The 15,815-nt window shown below is 41.7% G+C and overlaps 6 protein-coding genes and 1 long non-coding RNA gene across 9 annotated transcripts; 2 read left to right on the forward strand and 5 right to left on the reverse strand.

The window, feature by feature from the left end:
* Nucleotides 1–124: 124 nt before the first annotated feature.
* Nucleotides 125–867, reverse strand: LOC104773851 (mannan endo-1,4-beta-mannosidase 6-like; the record flags this gene model as incomplete). The annotated part of the gene is made up of 3 exons (XM_010498521.1): nucleotides 767–867; nucleotides 395–674; nucleotides 125–319 (listed from the first exon to the last, which is right to left on the reverse strand). Coding segments are annotated over exons 1-3 (576 nt in total), but the record flags the coding sequence as incomplete, so codon positions are not given.
* Nucleotides 868–1,426: 559 nt separating this feature from the next.
* On the reverse strand, nucleotides 1,427–3,000 carry LOC104773841 (eukaryotic translation initiation factor 2 subunit beta-like). The gene is made up of 7 exons (XM_010498510.2): nucleotides 2,834–3,000; nucleotides 2,659–2,761; nucleotides 2,475–2,539; nucleotides 2,244–2,386; nucleotides 2,004–2,146; nucleotides 1,834–1,919; nucleotides 1,427–1,742 (listed from the first exon to the last, which is right to left on the reverse strand). Exons 1-7 carry the CDS (start codon nucleotides 2,900–2,902, stop codon nucleotides 1,701–1,703), a joined length of 651 nt encoding a protein of 216 aa, XP_010496812.1. The 5' UTR covers nucleotides 2,903–3,000; the 3' UTR covers nucleotides 1,427–1,700.
* Nucleotides 3,001–3,051: 51 nt separating this feature from the next.
* Nucleotides 3,052–6,220, reverse strand: LOC104773852 (probable LRR receptor-like serine/threonine-protein kinase At1g06840). Its single transcript, XM_010498522.2, has 11 exons — nucleotides 6,097–6,220; nucleotides 5,952–6,020; nucleotides 5,779–5,850; nucleotides 5,599–5,685; nucleotides 5,442–5,510; nucleotides 4,838–5,358; nucleotides 4,585–4,743; nucleotides 4,216–4,499; nucleotides 4,081–4,132; nucleotides 3,750–4,000; nucleotides 3,052–3,658 (listed from the first exon to the last, which is right to left on the reverse strand). The coding sequence occupies exons 1-11, from the start codon at nucleotides 6,171–6,173 to the stop codon at nucleotides 3,191–3,193; spliced, it is 2,109 nt and encodes a 702-aa protein (XP_010496824.1). The 5' UTR covers nucleotides 6,174–6,220; the 3' UTR covers nucleotides 3,052–3,190.
* Nucleotides 6,221–6,740: 520 nt separating this feature from the next.
* LOC104773842 lies at nucleotides 6,741–7,450 on the reverse strand. Its single transcript, XR_765178.2, has 3 exons — nucleotides 7,300–7,450; nucleotides 7,023–7,216; nucleotides 6,741–6,852 (listed from the first exon to the last, which is right to left on the reverse strand). It is a non-coding gene; the product is annotated as an uncharacterized LOC104773842 (long non-coding RNA).
* A 206-nt stretch (nucleotides 7,451–7,656) lies between these two features.
* On the forward strand, nucleotides 7,657–10,463 carry LOC104773844 (RING finger and transmembrane domain-containing protein 2-like). 2 transcript variants are annotated; one of them, XM_010498512.2, is made up of 9 exons: nucleotides 7,657–8,048; nucleotides 8,196–8,721; nucleotides 8,841–8,917; nucleotides 9,026–9,194; nucleotides 9,341–9,429; nucleotides 9,563–9,727; nucleotides 9,817–9,894; nucleotides 9,981–10,084; nucleotides 10,165–10,463. In XM_010498512.2, the coding sequence occupies exons 2-9, from the start codon at nucleotides 8,202–8,204 to the stop codon at nucleotides 10,268–10,270; spliced, it is 1,308 nt and encodes a 435-aa protein (XP_010496814.1). In that variant the 5' UTR covers nucleotides 7,657–8,048; nucleotides 8,196–8,201; the 3' UTR covers nucleotides 10,271–10,463. The 2 variants fall into 2 exon arrangements, with proteins under 2 accessions (XP_010496814.1, XP_019098307.1); XM_019242762.1 differs by having other exon boundaries at nucleotides 7,677–8,048; nucleotides 8,182–8,721.
* LOC104773843 lies at nucleotides 10,441–12,400 on the reverse strand. Of its 2 annotated transcripts, none has more exons than XM_010498511.2 (6): nucleotides 12,146–12,400; nucleotides 11,693–11,806; nucleotides 11,485–11,610; nucleotides 11,190–11,393; nucleotides 10,947–11,114; nucleotides 10,441–10,854 (listed from the first exon to the last, which is right to left on the reverse strand). In XM_010498511.2, exons 1-6 carry the CDS (start codon nucleotides 12,299–12,301, stop codon nucleotides 10,549–10,551), a joined length of 1,074 nt encoding a protein of 357 aa, XP_010496813.1. In that variant the 5' UTR covers nucleotides 12,302–12,400; the 3' UTR covers nucleotides 10,441–10,548. The 2 variants fall into 2 exon arrangements, with proteins under 2 accessions (XP_010496813.1, XP_019098308.1); XM_019242763.1 differs by having other exon boundaries at nucleotides 12,181–12,267.
* Nucleotides 12,401–12,916: 516 nt separating this feature from the next.
* On the forward strand, nucleotides 12,917–15,369 carry LOC104773845. The gene is made up of 2 exons (XM_010498513.2): nucleotides 12,917–13,419; nucleotides 13,559–15,369. Exon 2 carries the CDS (start codon nucleotides 13,578–13,580, stop codon nucleotides 15,078–15,080), a length of 1,503 nt encoding a protein of 500 aa, XP_010496815.1. The 5' UTR covers nucleotides 12,917–13,419; nucleotides 13,559–13,577; the 3' UTR covers nucleotides 15,081–15,369.
* The last annotated feature ends 446 nt before the right edge of the window (nucleotides 15,370–15,815 follow it).

Here is a 15,815-nt window from a genome sequence, read left to right on the forward strand (position 1 = left end):
TAAGTTATGTTTGTGTAGGTGTTCACTCTATTCAGCACCGTCTGCAATGCAACCACATTCAAGTTACCAAAAAAAGAGAGGTGCTTTTCGGATAAATAAGCAGTGAGATGGATGGAATAATCACCCGGACATGAGACTGGTAGAAGTTTCTTAGAGTGGGGTTGGTGAAGAAGTCGTCATCAGAGGTGAGATTAAGGCCGGAGGCGTTCCCCCATTTAACATACTGAGCTTTGCCGCCATATGCGTCCCAGTTGTTGACCAATGACAGTATAAGTCTGATCTTGTACTTTCTGGCCTCGCTCACCACGAAATCCAGGGCCTGCCCAATTGCTCAAAACCTTGAAATAGAAAAAGAGTGTTGAAGGTAGAAGCTTTAGGTGTAAAGATATATTACCTTGAAGACCTCTTCATCGTAAACAGAGGGAGATTTCTGGAGAGCTCTCCATTGGCCGTCATTGAAAGCCCATGTCCTGCCTACCGTCATTCCAACTGCGGAGGCTTGTTGGAACACTTCCGTCACTTTGCCTCTCGTGGAATTGTCAGCTGCAAGAACCATCATCCAGTATGTGTTGAAGCCATTCACGTAGAATGGTTGTCCATTTTGGGTAAATTGCATCCCTTTCCTCTCAACCATCTCCCATTCTTCTTCTCCTACTGATTCTTCTGAGTTAAACCTGCAAAATCACCCTCAACTTTGTCATTCTTCCCTACAGGTAAATTAATTCCGAGACCAATTTTTTGAATGATCGTGTAATGTTGTTAGTACTCATGGGACTCGCTGTCAAAGTCTGCGAGAGCTCTGTTTTGTGTTAGAATTATGAAAACCGCAGAACAGAGCACGATTCTGAATCCTAGTCGGTCCTTCATTTTCGCAGGTTTATGGATGACAACAGATTCATCTTCATTTGGATGCATTTTGAAGTATATATACTCAAAGCCAACAAAAGATGGACTCAATTTTTTATAATCCAAAACTTTAACTTACAAGGCAAGAGAATGGGTCCTAGGTTTCAGCACATGTTGGAGAGATATCAATCAGAGGACTGATACGTGAGACAGTTCCAAAGTAATCTGTCACTGCCAAGCTAAGATTCGAAGCGCACCCACTAGGGTTAGCTGACATGTCCATTTCAATTTTTCCGTGCAAGCTTCGGACCAACCCACTCATCTTTTAAAGTCATTTCCTAGAGAATTGACTGATGAGTCATCCTTTTTTTGTTTTGTTTCTTTTCGTTTTTCTCAGGATTTCTGGTTGAGCACGAAAATGCACAATGTGATCCAACTCCTCTTTACCGTCACAGCTCAATTGCCGGAAATAAAATTAAGGAAACTCGTCTTTTTGCATTACCTTACATTACGTGCGTAGAAAAGCCACGTTAGTCTCAGCAAATTTGCACCGTTTGCGTGCTGTCTCACCAAGTGATCATTAACATTAACGAACTTCCATTAGGCATACAGTAAAAACAACATCTCAGAAATGTTTTCCAGAGTTTTATCTCATCCCTATATCTCTCAGGAAAACATCTTCTGGTTCAAGTTTAATTAGTATTGTAAAGAAAAACATCTTCTGGACTGGTTCAAGATTGTACAACTGACTAACAAAGTCAGAAAAGGTTGCATATACAAGAACTCACTATAATCCTGACAGCGGAACCTTGGCCAGCAGGTGGCTCTATAAGTTCCACATCTTGATGAGTTATTCATAGGGGACTTGGTACATCGATCAATGCTGCTAAACCACACTGCACAAAACAGAGCCAAAATATCTGTATCATTTTATCTTATCATCTTTCCCCTGATCTGAATGTTGCAGAGATGATTCTTTCTACTTACCATCTCACATCTGAGAGTGAAGAGACCATCATATTCCCCGAGAGCTGTGTCAGGACTTTTGCAGCAAATGCAGATTACGAACGCATCTAAGACAATGAATACATATCACACAAGACTCCCATTGCTAGAAAAAAAACATATAAACACCGAAGACTAGTTATGGAATTTACCAATGTATCTCCGTAACACAGCTTGAAAATCCCTATGAGACACTAAACCCTTCATCTCTAGCCGTTGCTGTTTGTTCAACAATCCTTTTGTATCCATTTGGAGAAGCAAGAATTTCATGACATGATCCGGCTTCCTATGCATCCTGAACAAGGTAGGTATGTTAAAGAGTGATACACCAGTCGACTCAACAAGTAGAGTTAAAAGGAAAGATCAATAACGAAATATATAACAAGTCGTACGTTCTGCAGAGATCAGCAAAGTTTAAACAAACTGTAACCGTCCCTTGTGCAAGGAGCTGAGGAGGCATCATTACTGTTCTTGGCCTTTCTGTAGAAGCCTCAAGATCGTCATCACGAAGCCTATCAAACGCCCTACTCAAGAGCTGCGGAGCATAGAAAAAGCAGCTCGGGTCATCGTCAAGAACCACAGAAGAGAACATAAAAAATACCAATAGCAATAATAAAGACTACCTCCTTGTAGCCATAATCTGGCTCATCAAAGTTCTGGCAAGATTGACGGGGTGGTGCATTATCCTCTGTTGACAACATCAATAAATAGTATAGTATAGTATAGTAGCTTCAGACACCATTATAGATATAAGTTCGATTAATTGATTATCTTCCAACGCCATTCTTTGGAAACCTAATTACTTACCCAAAAAGTGTCCTCCTTTCTGGAACAAGATGTCGCCTTCGCGTACCAGAGGCTTGCTCTTCTTCTTCTTCTTCTTCTTCTTGGAAGGGTCAAATCCACTGATCTACATCATCAGCATAAGCTTTAGCATATTGGAATCCGGAGAAACGGTGATATAAGGGGTGGAGAAGCATACCCATGAAGAATCGCTATCTAAAACCTCGAGTTCAAGTTTCCAGCACCGCTGCGTTTGCTGTAAATCCATAGTCGCCGGAGGGTTGGACTTGTTTCACCGATGATCGGATCGGAGCCAAGTTAAAATATATGAAACGAGGGTTTGTCATTGGGCCCGTATTGGGCCTTCAGGAGATAGTTAAGTGTTTCCAACACTTTCTACCGACAAAGAAAAAAGTAAAAAAAAAAAAAGTGAATATATTACAATGTTGTAAGTTGTATAACTAGAAGATAATTAATTGGTTAAACTTTAAAAGTAAGAAAGGTTGAGTGGAGTCAAAAAGGAGTAATAAATGTTTTTGTACAGAGATAGTTGTAGTCACCGAGGAGCGATGCTGGGAACAAAGCCGCTGCTGAGATCGCTTCCTAATAGGCTCGACGATTCGTAAAGGTCTCTGGTCACATTCGACGAAGATGTTGAGAGCACTGATGAAGACGATGCCATTTCCATTCTTGCCTCCTTATTCGGGGCTGCTTGGAGCAGTGTCTCCAGCTCTTTCACTACCTCCGCCATACCCGGCCTCATCTCCGGTGAGTCGTGGCTACACCTTAGTGCCAAAGCCGCAAACTTTTCAACACTTTCTATCGACCACGGCTCCATTCTCTTGTCTATCAGCGATACCATCATATCCCTCTGATCCGCTGTCTTCACCTCTCGCACGATATTTTTGCCATGGGATATGGCGTGCATACCAGTCAGCAGCTCCAAGAACACAACTCCAATGCTGTAAACATCGCTCTTGTCCGTCAGCTTGTGTGTCAGGAAATATTCCGGATCCAGGTACCCCTGCAACATTCAAATAAACTAAGCATATGGGATATGTTGTGCCAATATATATATATATATATTTTTCACATTATTCATTTTGATGACTCACTGGAGTCCCACGGACAACGGTCGAGACGTGTTTAGGCACATCCTCTTCGTCTTCCAACACAGGAGCAAGTCGAGACAGTCCAAAGTCTGCAACTTTGGCATTGAAGTTATCGTCAAGGAGGATGTTACTGGCTTTGATGTCTCGGTGGAACACTGGTGGGTTGGCTTCTGTGTGAAGGTAGAGAATGCCTTTGGCTGCTCCCAACGCAACACGAATCCTCATCCCAAAGCTCAATGACTCCTTCCCCTTAGCTACATCACCAAATATTCTATCAGTTAAGAAAAACTAAATGACACACATCCAAAAAAGCGCCCCCATAGTGAATTTCTACCAGACAGCCAGTCGCGCAGGGTGCCATTTGGCATAAATTCGTACACCAGCATCTGCACATTTAGTAACTTCATCATAAGCAATTATATTAAAAAAAATATCTATTCAGGCGGCTCTACTGGGTACAAGAGAGTACCTGCTCGCCTTCTTCGTCACAATAACCGATCAGTGACACTAGATTCCGATGATGCAACCTCGAGAGCAATTCTATTTCATTCAAGAACTCCTTTTCACCTTGCAAAGAACCCTCATCTGCTCGCTTTACTGCAGCAACCGTTTTGTCAGATAACACACCTCTATAAACCTTTCCATAGCCTCCGCGTCCAACCAAAGTTGAGCTGCTAAAATCCTCGGTGGCCTCTGCTAGTTCTTTGAAAGTGAAGCCTCTTATCCCAGAATTCATCAAGGAAGCCTTCGAGGCTGACAAAAATATAATAGATTCAGTTAAAGTTGGTCCTATATCTAAGTGGGATATATTGGGAATGGAAGATTCGAATGAACTTACAAGACCGTCTTCTAGATATCTCTCGCTCGTGTTTGCTGTATCTTCTAAGCAACAAGGCTGCAACCACGGCAGATATCGCAACAGCAGTAACTACAGCCCCTGCAGTTATTGCTGCTAATCGTCCCCAGCTGACGCCTTTCCTTTCACTGTTGAAGTTAACTGAGGAGATAAAAGAAGACTTCCACTTAGCAGTCAATCTCGATCTGCTTGTGTTAAAAAAAAAAAACACACTTATTAGGTTAAAGACGCGCACCATATGAATAAGGCCCCTGCAGAGTGAAGTTGAGCAGTTCGTACGGGCCGAATAAGTCGCTACCAGGAAATCTCCATGAAGCGAATATGTCCCGGATTCTGAGAACTTCACTGCTGTTAAACGTTCTTGTATAGGTTTCATTAACTTTCGGAAAAAGTTTTAGATACATCCTCAAACGAGGCCCTTTCTCCCACTCATATGAGTCGATCCAGAGTTGATATGGTTCCATCTGAAGGAAATCAGCAACATACTCGTCAAATTGATCAATGTATGGAGGGAAGTATGAGAAGCTAGGACTTTTGAGACGATATCCAATTCTGAGAGGCGCTGCGCAAAAGCATGGTAACGGGGATGCTGGGCTGTATTCGTAGAAGTCAGGAGTGGGACAGGCTAGTGGAGGACAGTCCAGTGCAGAATTAGTTGAGTTGGTTGGTAGTGATGTCCACTCTTTTCCTATGGACTCACAAAATAGGTTTGCATTTGATATGCTTCCATTTTTGCAGATCGGATTACCATCAAGCCTGTAAATGAATTAAACTCCCTGTAATAATGACATAAACATCAAAAAAAGTTACCGAAAGTACTGATACGACTAAAGACGCACCTTAAAGTGATATTTTGTGGAGGAGTTAGATCTCCTTGCACTTGTGACAGAGAATTATTCCTAAGATCACTGAAGGAATCGAGAGAAAAACAGGAAAATTAGAGAAGTTGATGAATTGCTACTGGATGCAAGTGAAGTAGGGAAACAATGATTTTACAGAAGAAGTCTAGCTTTCTTCAATAATGAGATATTCGTCCAAAGGGAATCAGGGACAGATCCAGATAACACATTGTTCTTCAGCAACCTGCAGAAGATGACATTTTTATGCGAAGTCAATATTGCTACTAAAAAGCTTATTCACTTTGAATATAGCGTAACACAAATATAATAAACTCACAGCATCTGAAGCAAAGGGAGATCTGAGAAGCTCTGTGGGATGGATCCGTTAAGTATGTTGTTTGATAAATCACTGTATTTAACCAGTATAATACTCAAAGCAGTAAGGTATACGTGGAAACAAAATTGAAAATCTGAAAAAAGAAATTGAATTAACAACTGTATAGAGCATACATGGTTGTCACATCCTTAGAAAGATTAGAAGAAGGTATAGGTCCAGTGAGCTCATTCCAGCTCAGGTCCCTGTGTGAACAAGAAGCACAAACACATTCACAACACTGGAAAGTGAATCCATGCATTGAGACTGATCATAACTTACAAGTATTTGAGATGACGTATCCTGCTAAAATCAGGANGGATCAGGGAAGGAATCCTATTATAGGAATAGCTGGTCATGCAAACGACGGTTCCGGGAGAGAGAGAGAGAGAGAGAGAGAGAGAGAGAGAGAGAGAGAACAAAAANCGAAGTGAAACAAGGACTTAAGATTACAGTGGCCCAAAAACGTACAGCTTCAGAATACTTGAAAAGCTTCCATAGGAAGCTGGGATATCAGATCCACTGAAGTTGTTATTATCCAGNTATAGATAAGCAGACTAATAAGGAAAGCAGGAAGACACATACGAAAAAAGAAAAAGAAAAAGAAAAAGAATCAAGTCATACAGTTCTCGGACATGCAGGTAGTCGTCAGTACCAATCTCATTAAAGCAGATAACTCCTGTCCAATTTGATCTGCAAGGATCACCTCTGTTCCAATTTCTCAAATTGTCTNCTGACCCTTTAAGGCTTTACCATCATAATGTCACAAAATAATGGAAACACTGGCAACATTGTGGCAATGACTCACACATGAAAGATGTTNAGAAAAAGATATGTTTTGAAAATCAGGTAAGAGAAGATGGAATTTTGGGGAGCAGTAACGTTCGCAGAAACAAAGATAAGAAGAAGAAGTTTAAAAACTGTAGCCACCTTCAGAAGGGTGGGTTCTTAGTGCATCGGCAAGAAGAAGGAGGAGAACACAACAACACGCAACAAGGAGCGCATGTAGATAGACGCTTTGAGGCAACATCATGATACCTTAAGAAAACGTGACAGCGTAAGAAGCAGAAATATAGATATATAAAGATTAAAGCAGTGTTGGTTTCTAGGAAGATGAAAGAAATCAATCGTATTTATGACAGAAATAGACACAAGAACTAAAATTCAAATCCACGCATTCAAGAGCTCAAGTCAAGAAAGATGATTACCTCACTGTTTGGATCAGCTATACATACCCGCCCCCGCCCTCTATGAGGGCAAAGTCAATATATGCAGACGACAATGCAGATCAAATCAAAGGGCACTAATCATCGTCCGGAAAATTAATCGAGCGAGAGAGAGAGAGAGAAGAAATGACCTTGATGATGGGGGGTTCTTTGGTTTGATGATGATCTTGACTTGTCTGCCATTAAAAAAATCAGAAAAGCATAAACCTTTACAACGCCCAAGTGGTAAAAAAAAGAATGTAAACTGGGTTGACTCTACCTGCTCGTCCAGGAGCACAATCGTGCCTCGTGCGTGAGCTTTTTTTTTGACAAAAATAAGAAAGCCATTACAATCGATCGGCAAAACCCAACCCAACCTAACATAGACGGCGTTTTGAAAGTGACCGACCCCCCCCCCCAGAGAGAGACAAAGAGAGACGCGCTCTTTGTGGGTCCTTTTTCTTCTCATTGTTGTCATATTAATGGTCAACTCCTCCTTTCTTCTCAGTCCATCTATTTTTTACACAAACATATATATTTTTTGCCCATTTAGGCTATAGGCCCATGAGTTATTAAGTAGGCTTGCATTAAAAAAAAAGCCCATATAGAAATGGATTATTAAAGCAGTCTGTCGCTCCCTTAATTAAGTAAGTCAACCTTTGGGATTGGATTCACAATACTACAACAACAACAACAACAATTCGTCCTACAGTACTTGGAAAAATAAAAACAAATCTCAACCGTTGATTCACACAGACGATTCTCATCATCATCAGTTCTCTCTCTCTCTCGTCTCCGCAGCAGCTAGCCGGATCTCCGTTGTCTTCTTCCTCTGGGCCTCCGTTTACTTGAACCCCCTTTTTTTCTTTTGGTTTCGTTTTCGTCTCTAGTCAAAGCGATCGCCTACTATTCCCCTCTTATCCAATTAATCTTTAGGGTTTCCTCGTACACGATGATATATATGTATGAGCTAAATACGATTTGATTTCCTCTGTTTTTTCCCATCCTCCTCCTCCTCCTCCGTTGCAGGTAGCTTTATTCCTATCTTTTAATTTATATAATTATTTTCCTCTAGACTCGTCGTTGCTTTATCTATGTAAACGCGTTTTCACGATTTCTACCACTGTTTGTTTAATCACCTTCGATCGATTGATTTCTTTAGGGTTTTCTTTTCAGGCCTTGATGGAAACGCCCGGCTCCAATCATGACTCCTTCAGGGGTTCTTCTCCCCGTAGAAACTCCATCCTCTCTGCTTCTAACATCATCCAGGCCCCCATCTCAACCTTGTTAGAGTATTCGGGTCTCTTTCGAACAAGGCCAAGTCTTCCTCCTAGTCATGAGGCTGAAACGCTCGTTCCTGATGATTCTGCAGCAGCAGGTATCTCCTCTGGGGAGGTTGCCATTAGGATCATTGGCAACGCCGAGCACGATGCTGCTCAAACTGATAACAACAATGCTCTTATTAGGGATTCCGCTGCTGGACAGTCTGAAGCTTTGGGTTCTGCTTCTTCTCAGGTTGATCCCTTGGCTGCTCCTCCTCCTCAAGGTGGTGCCTCTCAGCCCGAATCTGCCCCTGGAGACGCCGCAACCCGGGATTCTCCTTACCAAAGATATGATATTCAGCAGGCTGCTCGCTGGATTGAGCAAATTCTTCCCTTTTCTTTGCTTCTGTTGGTTGTTTTTATCCGCCAGCATTTGCAGGGTATTAATATCTCTCCTATCCTCTATCCCTTTGTGTCTCTTTTTCTCATCATCGCCACTTGTTCTTGTTGTTTCCATCTCTCTCACTGTCTCTTTTACTTTTCCTGCTATCTCTCTCAGGCTTCTTTGTTGCTATTTGGATTGCTGCTGTCATGTTCAAGTCTAATGATATTCTCAAGAAGCAAACTGCGTTGAAGGTTTTTGAGTTTTTGCATTTTACTTTATTTCTTTTCCAATTCCAAATTTCACACTATTGCTTAGTCTAAGCCTCAAGCACGTCTCTTATATATATTTATTAATTACAGGGTGAGAGGCATATTTCGGCATTAATTGGAATCTCTGTAGCGTTTTCGGCCCATGTTGTTGGTGTTTATTGGTGGTTTCGGAAGGATGACCTCTTGTATCCCTTAATCATGCTGCCTCCAAAATCCATACCACCTTTCTGGCATGCCATTTTTATCATAGTGGTGAATGGTCTGTTCCTTTCTCTGCTTTATTGTTTCCCTTTCCTTAATGAGTCTCGTTTACACTTCTCTTATTCATGCATTATTCCCTATATGATTCATTGTAGCATCCTGTTGGATCATTTAGTGACTTTTTCTTGTGCCTATATTCCTCAGATACACTTGTCCGGCAAGCCTCTATGATTTTCAAGTGTTTTCTCTTGATGTACTACAAGAACAGTAGGGGTCGAAATTATCGTAAACAGGTGATGTAGGACAAAATATATATATATTCTCTCCTTTACCTATATATACAGTTTAACCTAGCCTGCCTCGCTATGCGTCTGTGACATACCTTTGGCAAGCGATTCATAATTTGGTTATTCATTTTCTATGCAGGGCCAATTGCTAACTTTGGTTGAATATTTGATGCTTCTGTATCGCTCTTTACTGCCTACCCCTGTATGGTACCGTTTCTTCTTGAACAAGGATTATGGAAGCCTTTTCTCCTCTCTTATGACGGGATTGTACCTTACTTTCAAGCTCACTTCAGTAGTTGAGAAGGTAGGTTTCTTTTTCTAGAATTTTTTACTCAATTCTTTTTTTCTTTTTATTTGTGGAAGCTGAGAGGGGAAATTGGGAATGAAATTCAGGTTCAATCCTTCTTTACGGCATTGAAGGCTTTGTCTCGTAAAGAGGTGCACTACGGATCGTATGCAACTACAGAGCAGGTACAAATTAATTCTTGCAGATTCAAATCTAGCTTATGCCTCTTAAGGGTTTAAGCCCACATGAAGTGTCTTTCTAATGTGTGCAGGTAAATGCGGCAGGCGACCTGTGTGCCATCTGCCAGGAAAAGATGCACACCCCAATTCTTCTTCGTTGCAAACACTTGTTTTGCGAAGATTGCGTTTCAGAGTGGTGAGGTGTTTTTGCAAATAGTAATTTGTCTTTTGTGTATGATTCTGGATGTTGAACGGAATGTGATTATGACTGGGCAGGTTTGAGAGAGAGAGGACGTGTCCTCTGTGCAGGGCCTTGGTCAAACCAGCAGATTTAAAATCATTCGGTGATGGATCCACCAGCCTCTTCTTCCAGATTTTCTGATTAGAACACATACACGAGGAGTCCAAAGTAAAAAAAAATACCATCAAGACTCACTTGCTCACTCGATAGTTTTCTTAGAGAGTATTTCTATACAATGCCATTCAAGCTGTGAACGAAAGACACCACTGATGATGCCTTGGAAGATGTTCATACAATGTCATTTGTTAATATGAATGAAATCACCTTTTATATATTACGTAGCAAAAAATAGTCTGATATCATCGTGAATGCACAAGCACGACAAAAACAAATAAAGAATAATTTCAATATCAATGAATTTAAGAAGCTGAAACCACACTTGGACACATACTGCTTTCTTCAGCGACTACGATAATCTCTTTAATCATCTCTCGACTCGGAGACTGTGTGCCCTCAGCCGCAGGTGAAGAAGTCATCGAGGTTGATACAAAAGGGTAAACAGATGTCACCTCTTCACTGCCCTCGTCTATGTACACAACGTCCTGCATCGTGAGCTGGTGGTATTCTACTATCTCCCTCAAGAACCGGTTCTCCCTTGCATAAATCGAGTTTTCATGAGCCAACCGTGCTTTCTCTGCCAGGAGGCTCTCCAGCTGGAGCCGAATCTGATACATCCACACCAGACTAGTTAGATGGAAATAATGCAACACACAAATGTTTTGGACATGAGAGAGGTCAGGTCACACTATTTGTTTACCAAATCTTCGTCTGCAGGGTTGTTTCCTTTCTCACGGTGATTCTCCCTCAGGTGTTTGTTCTCTTCTTCAAGCTGAGCGCAACGCTCTTTCGCAAATGCAAGATCTGCTTTCATAGTTTTCAGCTCACGGAGGAGGAGTTTTGCTTTAGCAGCGGTGGCCATCGCCACCTGCAGCTCACACAAGACACTATATATCAAGGAACAGAGCTATTACAAATAACTAGTCAAAAGTGTAGAGCTTACATCGCGAGATGCCTTGAGTTGAGTTTCATGCTCCATATGATTTAACTGCATTGGCTGCTCTGGAGACTTTTTCCATGAGGAACTTACTCCGTAAGATTGATTCTGAATCTCATCTTCACCAACAGTTCCTCTTCGTCTGGTTTGAAGTTTTCGTGTTTCCTGGATGATATCAGCTGTTTTGTTCTCAACGAGTGTTCGGCCTTCCTAGAGATATCAAGGAACAACAGATCTAAATAAAGCAGTATCAACCAAGAAGAATGAAACACCGGAATGATGACAGAGATGTAGGAAAAACCTCAAAGGCTTTCTCAAAAGTGTCACCGATCTGATTAAGAGAAGATGTGAGATTATCCAGCCCTCTCCGAAGCTTCGGATTATCCATTTTCTTGAAACCTTCATCTGATAGGTATGAAAACCGGGACTAGAGAAACAAAAAGACCAAAACCATGATGACCAGAGAGGATGGATCATGAATGTAGTTTGAAATCAGCAAAAACAAAAACCTGAGAAGTTGTTGAGGTCGTATCACTAGATTTGTCATCTTCAATCACAGATTTTGCTTTGTGGGCTATGACTCCCCACAAGCTCTTTGGCTCGGTCGCGTATGCCGTAAAGTTCTGCAGTATACATCCGCAGAAAACATATACATAGGATCAAATCAATGAGAGAAGAAAGATCATCATGATCATCCGCAGATTATATAATTAATAATCACAACTCCTAATGCTAATGCAACGTTGGTTGAAAGCATTAGGATATATATAAGCATTACAGCCAAACTTAACGAACAAGATTCGATCTGGAGCTGAATCTGATCAGATAGTTGAGAGCATTTAACAGAGTCAAAAGTCGTCAAAGGTTAGTCACTATGGATTGGATATCCTAAGAGCGGATCGTGTTATGTAACCGCGCGCAGAAACGTAAAGCAATCAGTTGAGGGTCAAAAAAGGAGAAACCTTAGATCTGGGTTGGTCAAAAGCAGGGGACTCACGCGTTGTGAAGGATCGAGCTGGCGGTGATCTATCTTTGACGGCGGTGATGCTCTCCGGTGGAAGCTGATCCTCCTTGAAAGTGGCAAAATTTCCGATCCCCTGCCTTCTCCTGTACGCCATATGTTAGGTTCCCTTGTTTTTTTTTTTGTTCGGTTAGTTCTCAAACAAGTTAAATTACCAGCTTAGAAAGAGGAGAGACGTTTTGATATTAGTATAATCGAAAAAAGTGCAAGGACAAAATTGATGGATGCGGACCCACGAGGCTCGAAAGAAAGAAAGCCAATGATAATTTTATTTAGTCTCTTTGTTAATGTCCAAGTTGGACAACTCGACAGGATTTGTGAGTTTTAAATCTGACCAGCTAAATTTTCCATGGAGAACATCTCATCTTCATTCCCAAATCCAGTTCTATCTACACCATCCGTATTCCCCATCTCAAAACTTGTCAATGAGAGAAAACTTGTCCACTCCAGTAGCACTCATCCGCATTCTATATTTTTTTTTTTTTTGCTTTTCATTTAGAGAGTAAAAAATCATACAATGAGTTGCCGACGCCCACAACACATTTCTCTACCACTTGAGGAATCTCTGCTTAATCATTTCTTTACTAGTACGTTGACTATTATAATAATATATATATATCAATATTTTATCAACAACACACATCCACCTAATTAAGTTATGGATTTACTGGAACACTCTCTAACCTAGGCAGTTCACCTCTGTTCTGTATGAATATGATGGCCATCCTGTCCATGCTCCTTCCTCTTTTATATGTATGTTGTATGGTTTTTTTTACTTGTATGATTTTGGAACACTAGAAAGACAAAATATGTTCTCCTTCCTCTTTCATCAGTTTCTGCTTTTGGCAATTTCACAGAGAATCTTAGGAAACTAGCACTATTTCAAGACCCTCTTCATGACTCGGAGACTTTAGAGGGAGTGAGTCTATTAGATAAAGCGTAAAAAAAGAAAAACAAAAGGAGAAATATGATGTTGTATGTCTTCTTCTACCCTGCGAAATTTACAACACCATCCGTCCGTCGTCGTTGACGGTTGACCCCTTTTCCGCCATAAAATACCAACGCCCTGTTTCTGCCTTTTTTTTTTTTTTTTTTTTTTTTTTTNTTTTTTTTATTTTGTTGTTGTTGTTGCATCGAAACCATTCCTTGTGTGCTTGGGAGAGATGAAGACTTCCTCCTAGGTGTTTTTGAAGATCCTCCTGGCGTTTTTCTTCGGTAAATATTTCTCTCTTTTAATTATTTTTTGAATTTCGAGAGAGCAATTGGAGATAGCGCGTATGTATCCGCTCATTCATATGGTGTGATCTCACCCTGCTTGGGTCATGATTTTATTATATTATCTCCCACTTTTCAGACCTCCGCCTTTGGATCTGATGGAATCACAACCTCAGAGATCTTCTGATGATGATGGTCACCCCATGGATAGGGATAGCAACTCCATCCCATCTTCGGCGTGTAATCTATGCGGAAGAGTTGTTCAATCTGCTTCCGATGATGATCTTGAAATCTTTAGCTTATGTGTAGACTGTAAGTTTTTGTTGCTTGAAGATTTCGGCACCCCTGCCCTTCCCCCCCTGGCCCGGAGGCAGACTCCTAGTAGTACTAGAAGAAGAAGAAGGAGGAGGATGATGAGAAGGAGAAGTAGAAGTAGGCACGACAGCTCTGAGTCTGTCGGTGATCTTTCCACCCAACAACAATTCACACACTTGATAAGCATCGCAAGACAAAGCCTTTCAACTGTTCTTGCTAGTGATGACCAGCGAACTAGCTCCCATACCACTCCTACCGGTTCGACAAGATGGCCACTTTTCTCAGAATCTGAAAGTGACGATTTTGGCAACTTTGGCGAAACCGATTCAAACGCTAGTTTTAGCCTCTACAGGTTCTCCCATGGTGATAATAGGGATGATGCCATTTCTTTTAGTGCTTACGGTGGTGGGGAGTCTGATGCTTCCACGGACAGGCATCCGGAAATCTTTGTTCACCCAGACGACAGGAGCGACATTGACGTTGACACTGATATAGACCCGATGCATGCTGGTCTTAACCAGTGGAACTCAGACGAAGACGACAGGGAATGGGACGAAGGAGCGGATCCATCTGGGGTTGCCCGAACACGGTATCAAAATTATTTGGCAAGTCCAAGTGAGAGCTACAGCTCCATGACTCGGTTTGATTCACCTGAATTGGAGAGAGGGTTTCGTCAAAGAATTATAGAGAGGAGGCAGGCGCTATCTCGCAACATCTTCACTGGTTTGGAGGATATGGAGTTCTCCCCTTATGCTGCAAATGTTGATGATTATCTTGATGAGAGGGGCTTTGAGGAACTGCTTGAGCAACTTGCCGACGCTGACAATTCCAGAAGAGGTGCACCACCTGCATCGCTGACTTGCGTCAGGAATCTTCCAAAGGTTGTCATTGGGGAGGAGCATGTAAAGAAGGGACTAGTCTGTGCTATCTGCAAAGAGCTTTTCACCCTCGGCAATGAAACCACGCAGCTTCCGTGTCTACATCTATACCATGCTCATTGTATCGTACCTTGGTTGAATGCCCGTAACTCTTGTCCGCTCTGCCGTTACGAGCTCCCAACAGATGATAAAGATTACGAGGAGGGAAGGCAGAATGTACTGGATGTGAGCGAGGATAGCTCCTCCTCTGATGCTGGCACAGACGCGGGAGAAGAGGAATATGTTGAGAGCGAGCCTGGTGTGAGCAGAGTTAGCAGAGGAAGATGGCTGTTCCTGGCTGCTGCACCAGTGGTGGGTCTGGTTGGCGTTGTGTTGGCAATGTGGCTAAGCAACCCACAGAGGAGGGATATAGCAGTCTCTCATAGCCAAAGGGGGAACAGAACCAGAAGATGGCTGCCGTTTTTCTGACTGATACCCAGTTCCCTTGTAACTCTAGAATCTCTCAGACCCTAAAAGATACTTGAGTTTTTTTATCTGCTGTTTATTGACTTATATTGTTTCCACATGTTAGTTTAATTGAAGTTTAACCAAAGTTGTGCTGTGTGTCGTGTGTTTCAAATAAATATTATTTGATATATCCAGAGAAAAAAAGGGAGTCCCATCAGGCATCAGTTGATAGAAGTTATAAAGTTACATTTACACAGGAATTAAATAAAAAAACTTTGGATGCTGACAAAAAGAAAAGGAAAAAAAAAAACTTTGGATTGGTTCAGGCACATATGAGACGCCCCTGGACTTGTATAGTAGCCAGATCAATGTGTCAATCAGAAAGAATTCAGAAGAGTATGTTGATGTACAGTACCATCCATCCAGCCATTGAGAAGATGGCGAAAATGTGAACCCAGAAAAGCACAGCAGCTGACTCCCTTCCACATCCTCTAAGGTTCGCAACAGCTCCTGAAAGCACTGATGTAGGCATTGTGTGTTGAAGGAGTAGCACAAATCGGAACATCTTGTCCTCAGCAGGAAGGAATCCAAGTTTGTCTGCTAGTGTCACTATTCCTAGTCCTACTGGTGGCACCAACACCAACCGTCCAAATATAATAGCCGCTGTAGTCTTGAAACCAAGTTTTGAACTTCCTGGTCCTAAAATTTAGTCAAGGAATCAATAAGTTCCATATGATGGATGGGGCTAAAAACAAA

Source organism: Camelina sativa, unplaced genomic scaffold (assembly GCF_000633955.1).
Source record: "Camelina sativa cultivar DH55 unplaced genomic scaffold, Cs unpScaffold00669, whole genome shotgun sequence".
Classification (NCBI taxonomy): Eukaryota; Viridiplantae; Streptophyta; class Magnoliopsida; order Brassicales; family Brassicaceae; genus Camelina; species Camelina sativa.

Excerpts from the sequence above, each read along its gene's own strand:
- LOC104773844 (XM_010498512.2), top strand. The coding sequence starts at position 8,202 with ATGGAAACGCCCGGCTCCAATCATGACTCCTTCAGGGGTTCTTCTCCC. Across the intron at positions 8,722-8,840 it reads TATCCGCCAGCATTTGCAGG|GCTTCTTTGTTGCTATTTGG; the intron begins GTATTAATATCT and ends TATCTCTCTCAG. Across the intron at positions 9,728-9,816 it reads TCACTTCAGTAGTTGAGAAG|GTTCAATCCTTCTTTACGGC; the intron begins GTAGGTTTCTTT and ends AATGAAATTCAG.
- LOC104773843 (XM_010498511.2), bottom strand. The coding sequence starts at position 12,301 with ATGGCGTACAGGAGAAGGCAGGGGATCGGAAATTTTGCCACTTTCAAG. Across the intron at positions 11,807-12,145 it reads TTGACCAACCCAGATCTAAG|AACTTTACGGCATACGCGAC; the intron begins GTTTCTCCTTTT and ends TGTATACTGCAG. Across the intron at positions 11,115-11,189 it reads AACTCAAGGCATCTCGCGAT|GTGGCGATGGCCACCGCTGC; the intron begins GTAAGCTCTACA and ends TGTGAGCTGCAG.
- LOC104773845 (XM_010498513.2), top strand. The coding sequence starts at position 13,578 with ATGGAATCACAACCTCAGAGATCTTCTGATGATGATGGTCACCCCATG.
- LOC104773841 (XM_010498510.2), bottom strand. The coding sequence starts at position 2,902 with ATGGATTTACAGCAAACGCAGCGGTGCTGGAAACTTGAACTCGAGGTT. Across the intron at positions 2,540-2,658 it reads GAAAGGAGGACACTTTTTGG|AGGATAATGCACCACCCCGT; the intron begins GTAAGTAATTAG and ends TGTTGTCAACAG. Across the intron at positions 2,387-2,474 it reads CAGATTATGGCTACAAGGAG|CTCTTGAGTAGGGCGTTTGA; the intron begins GTAGTCTTTATT and ends TATGCTCCGCAG.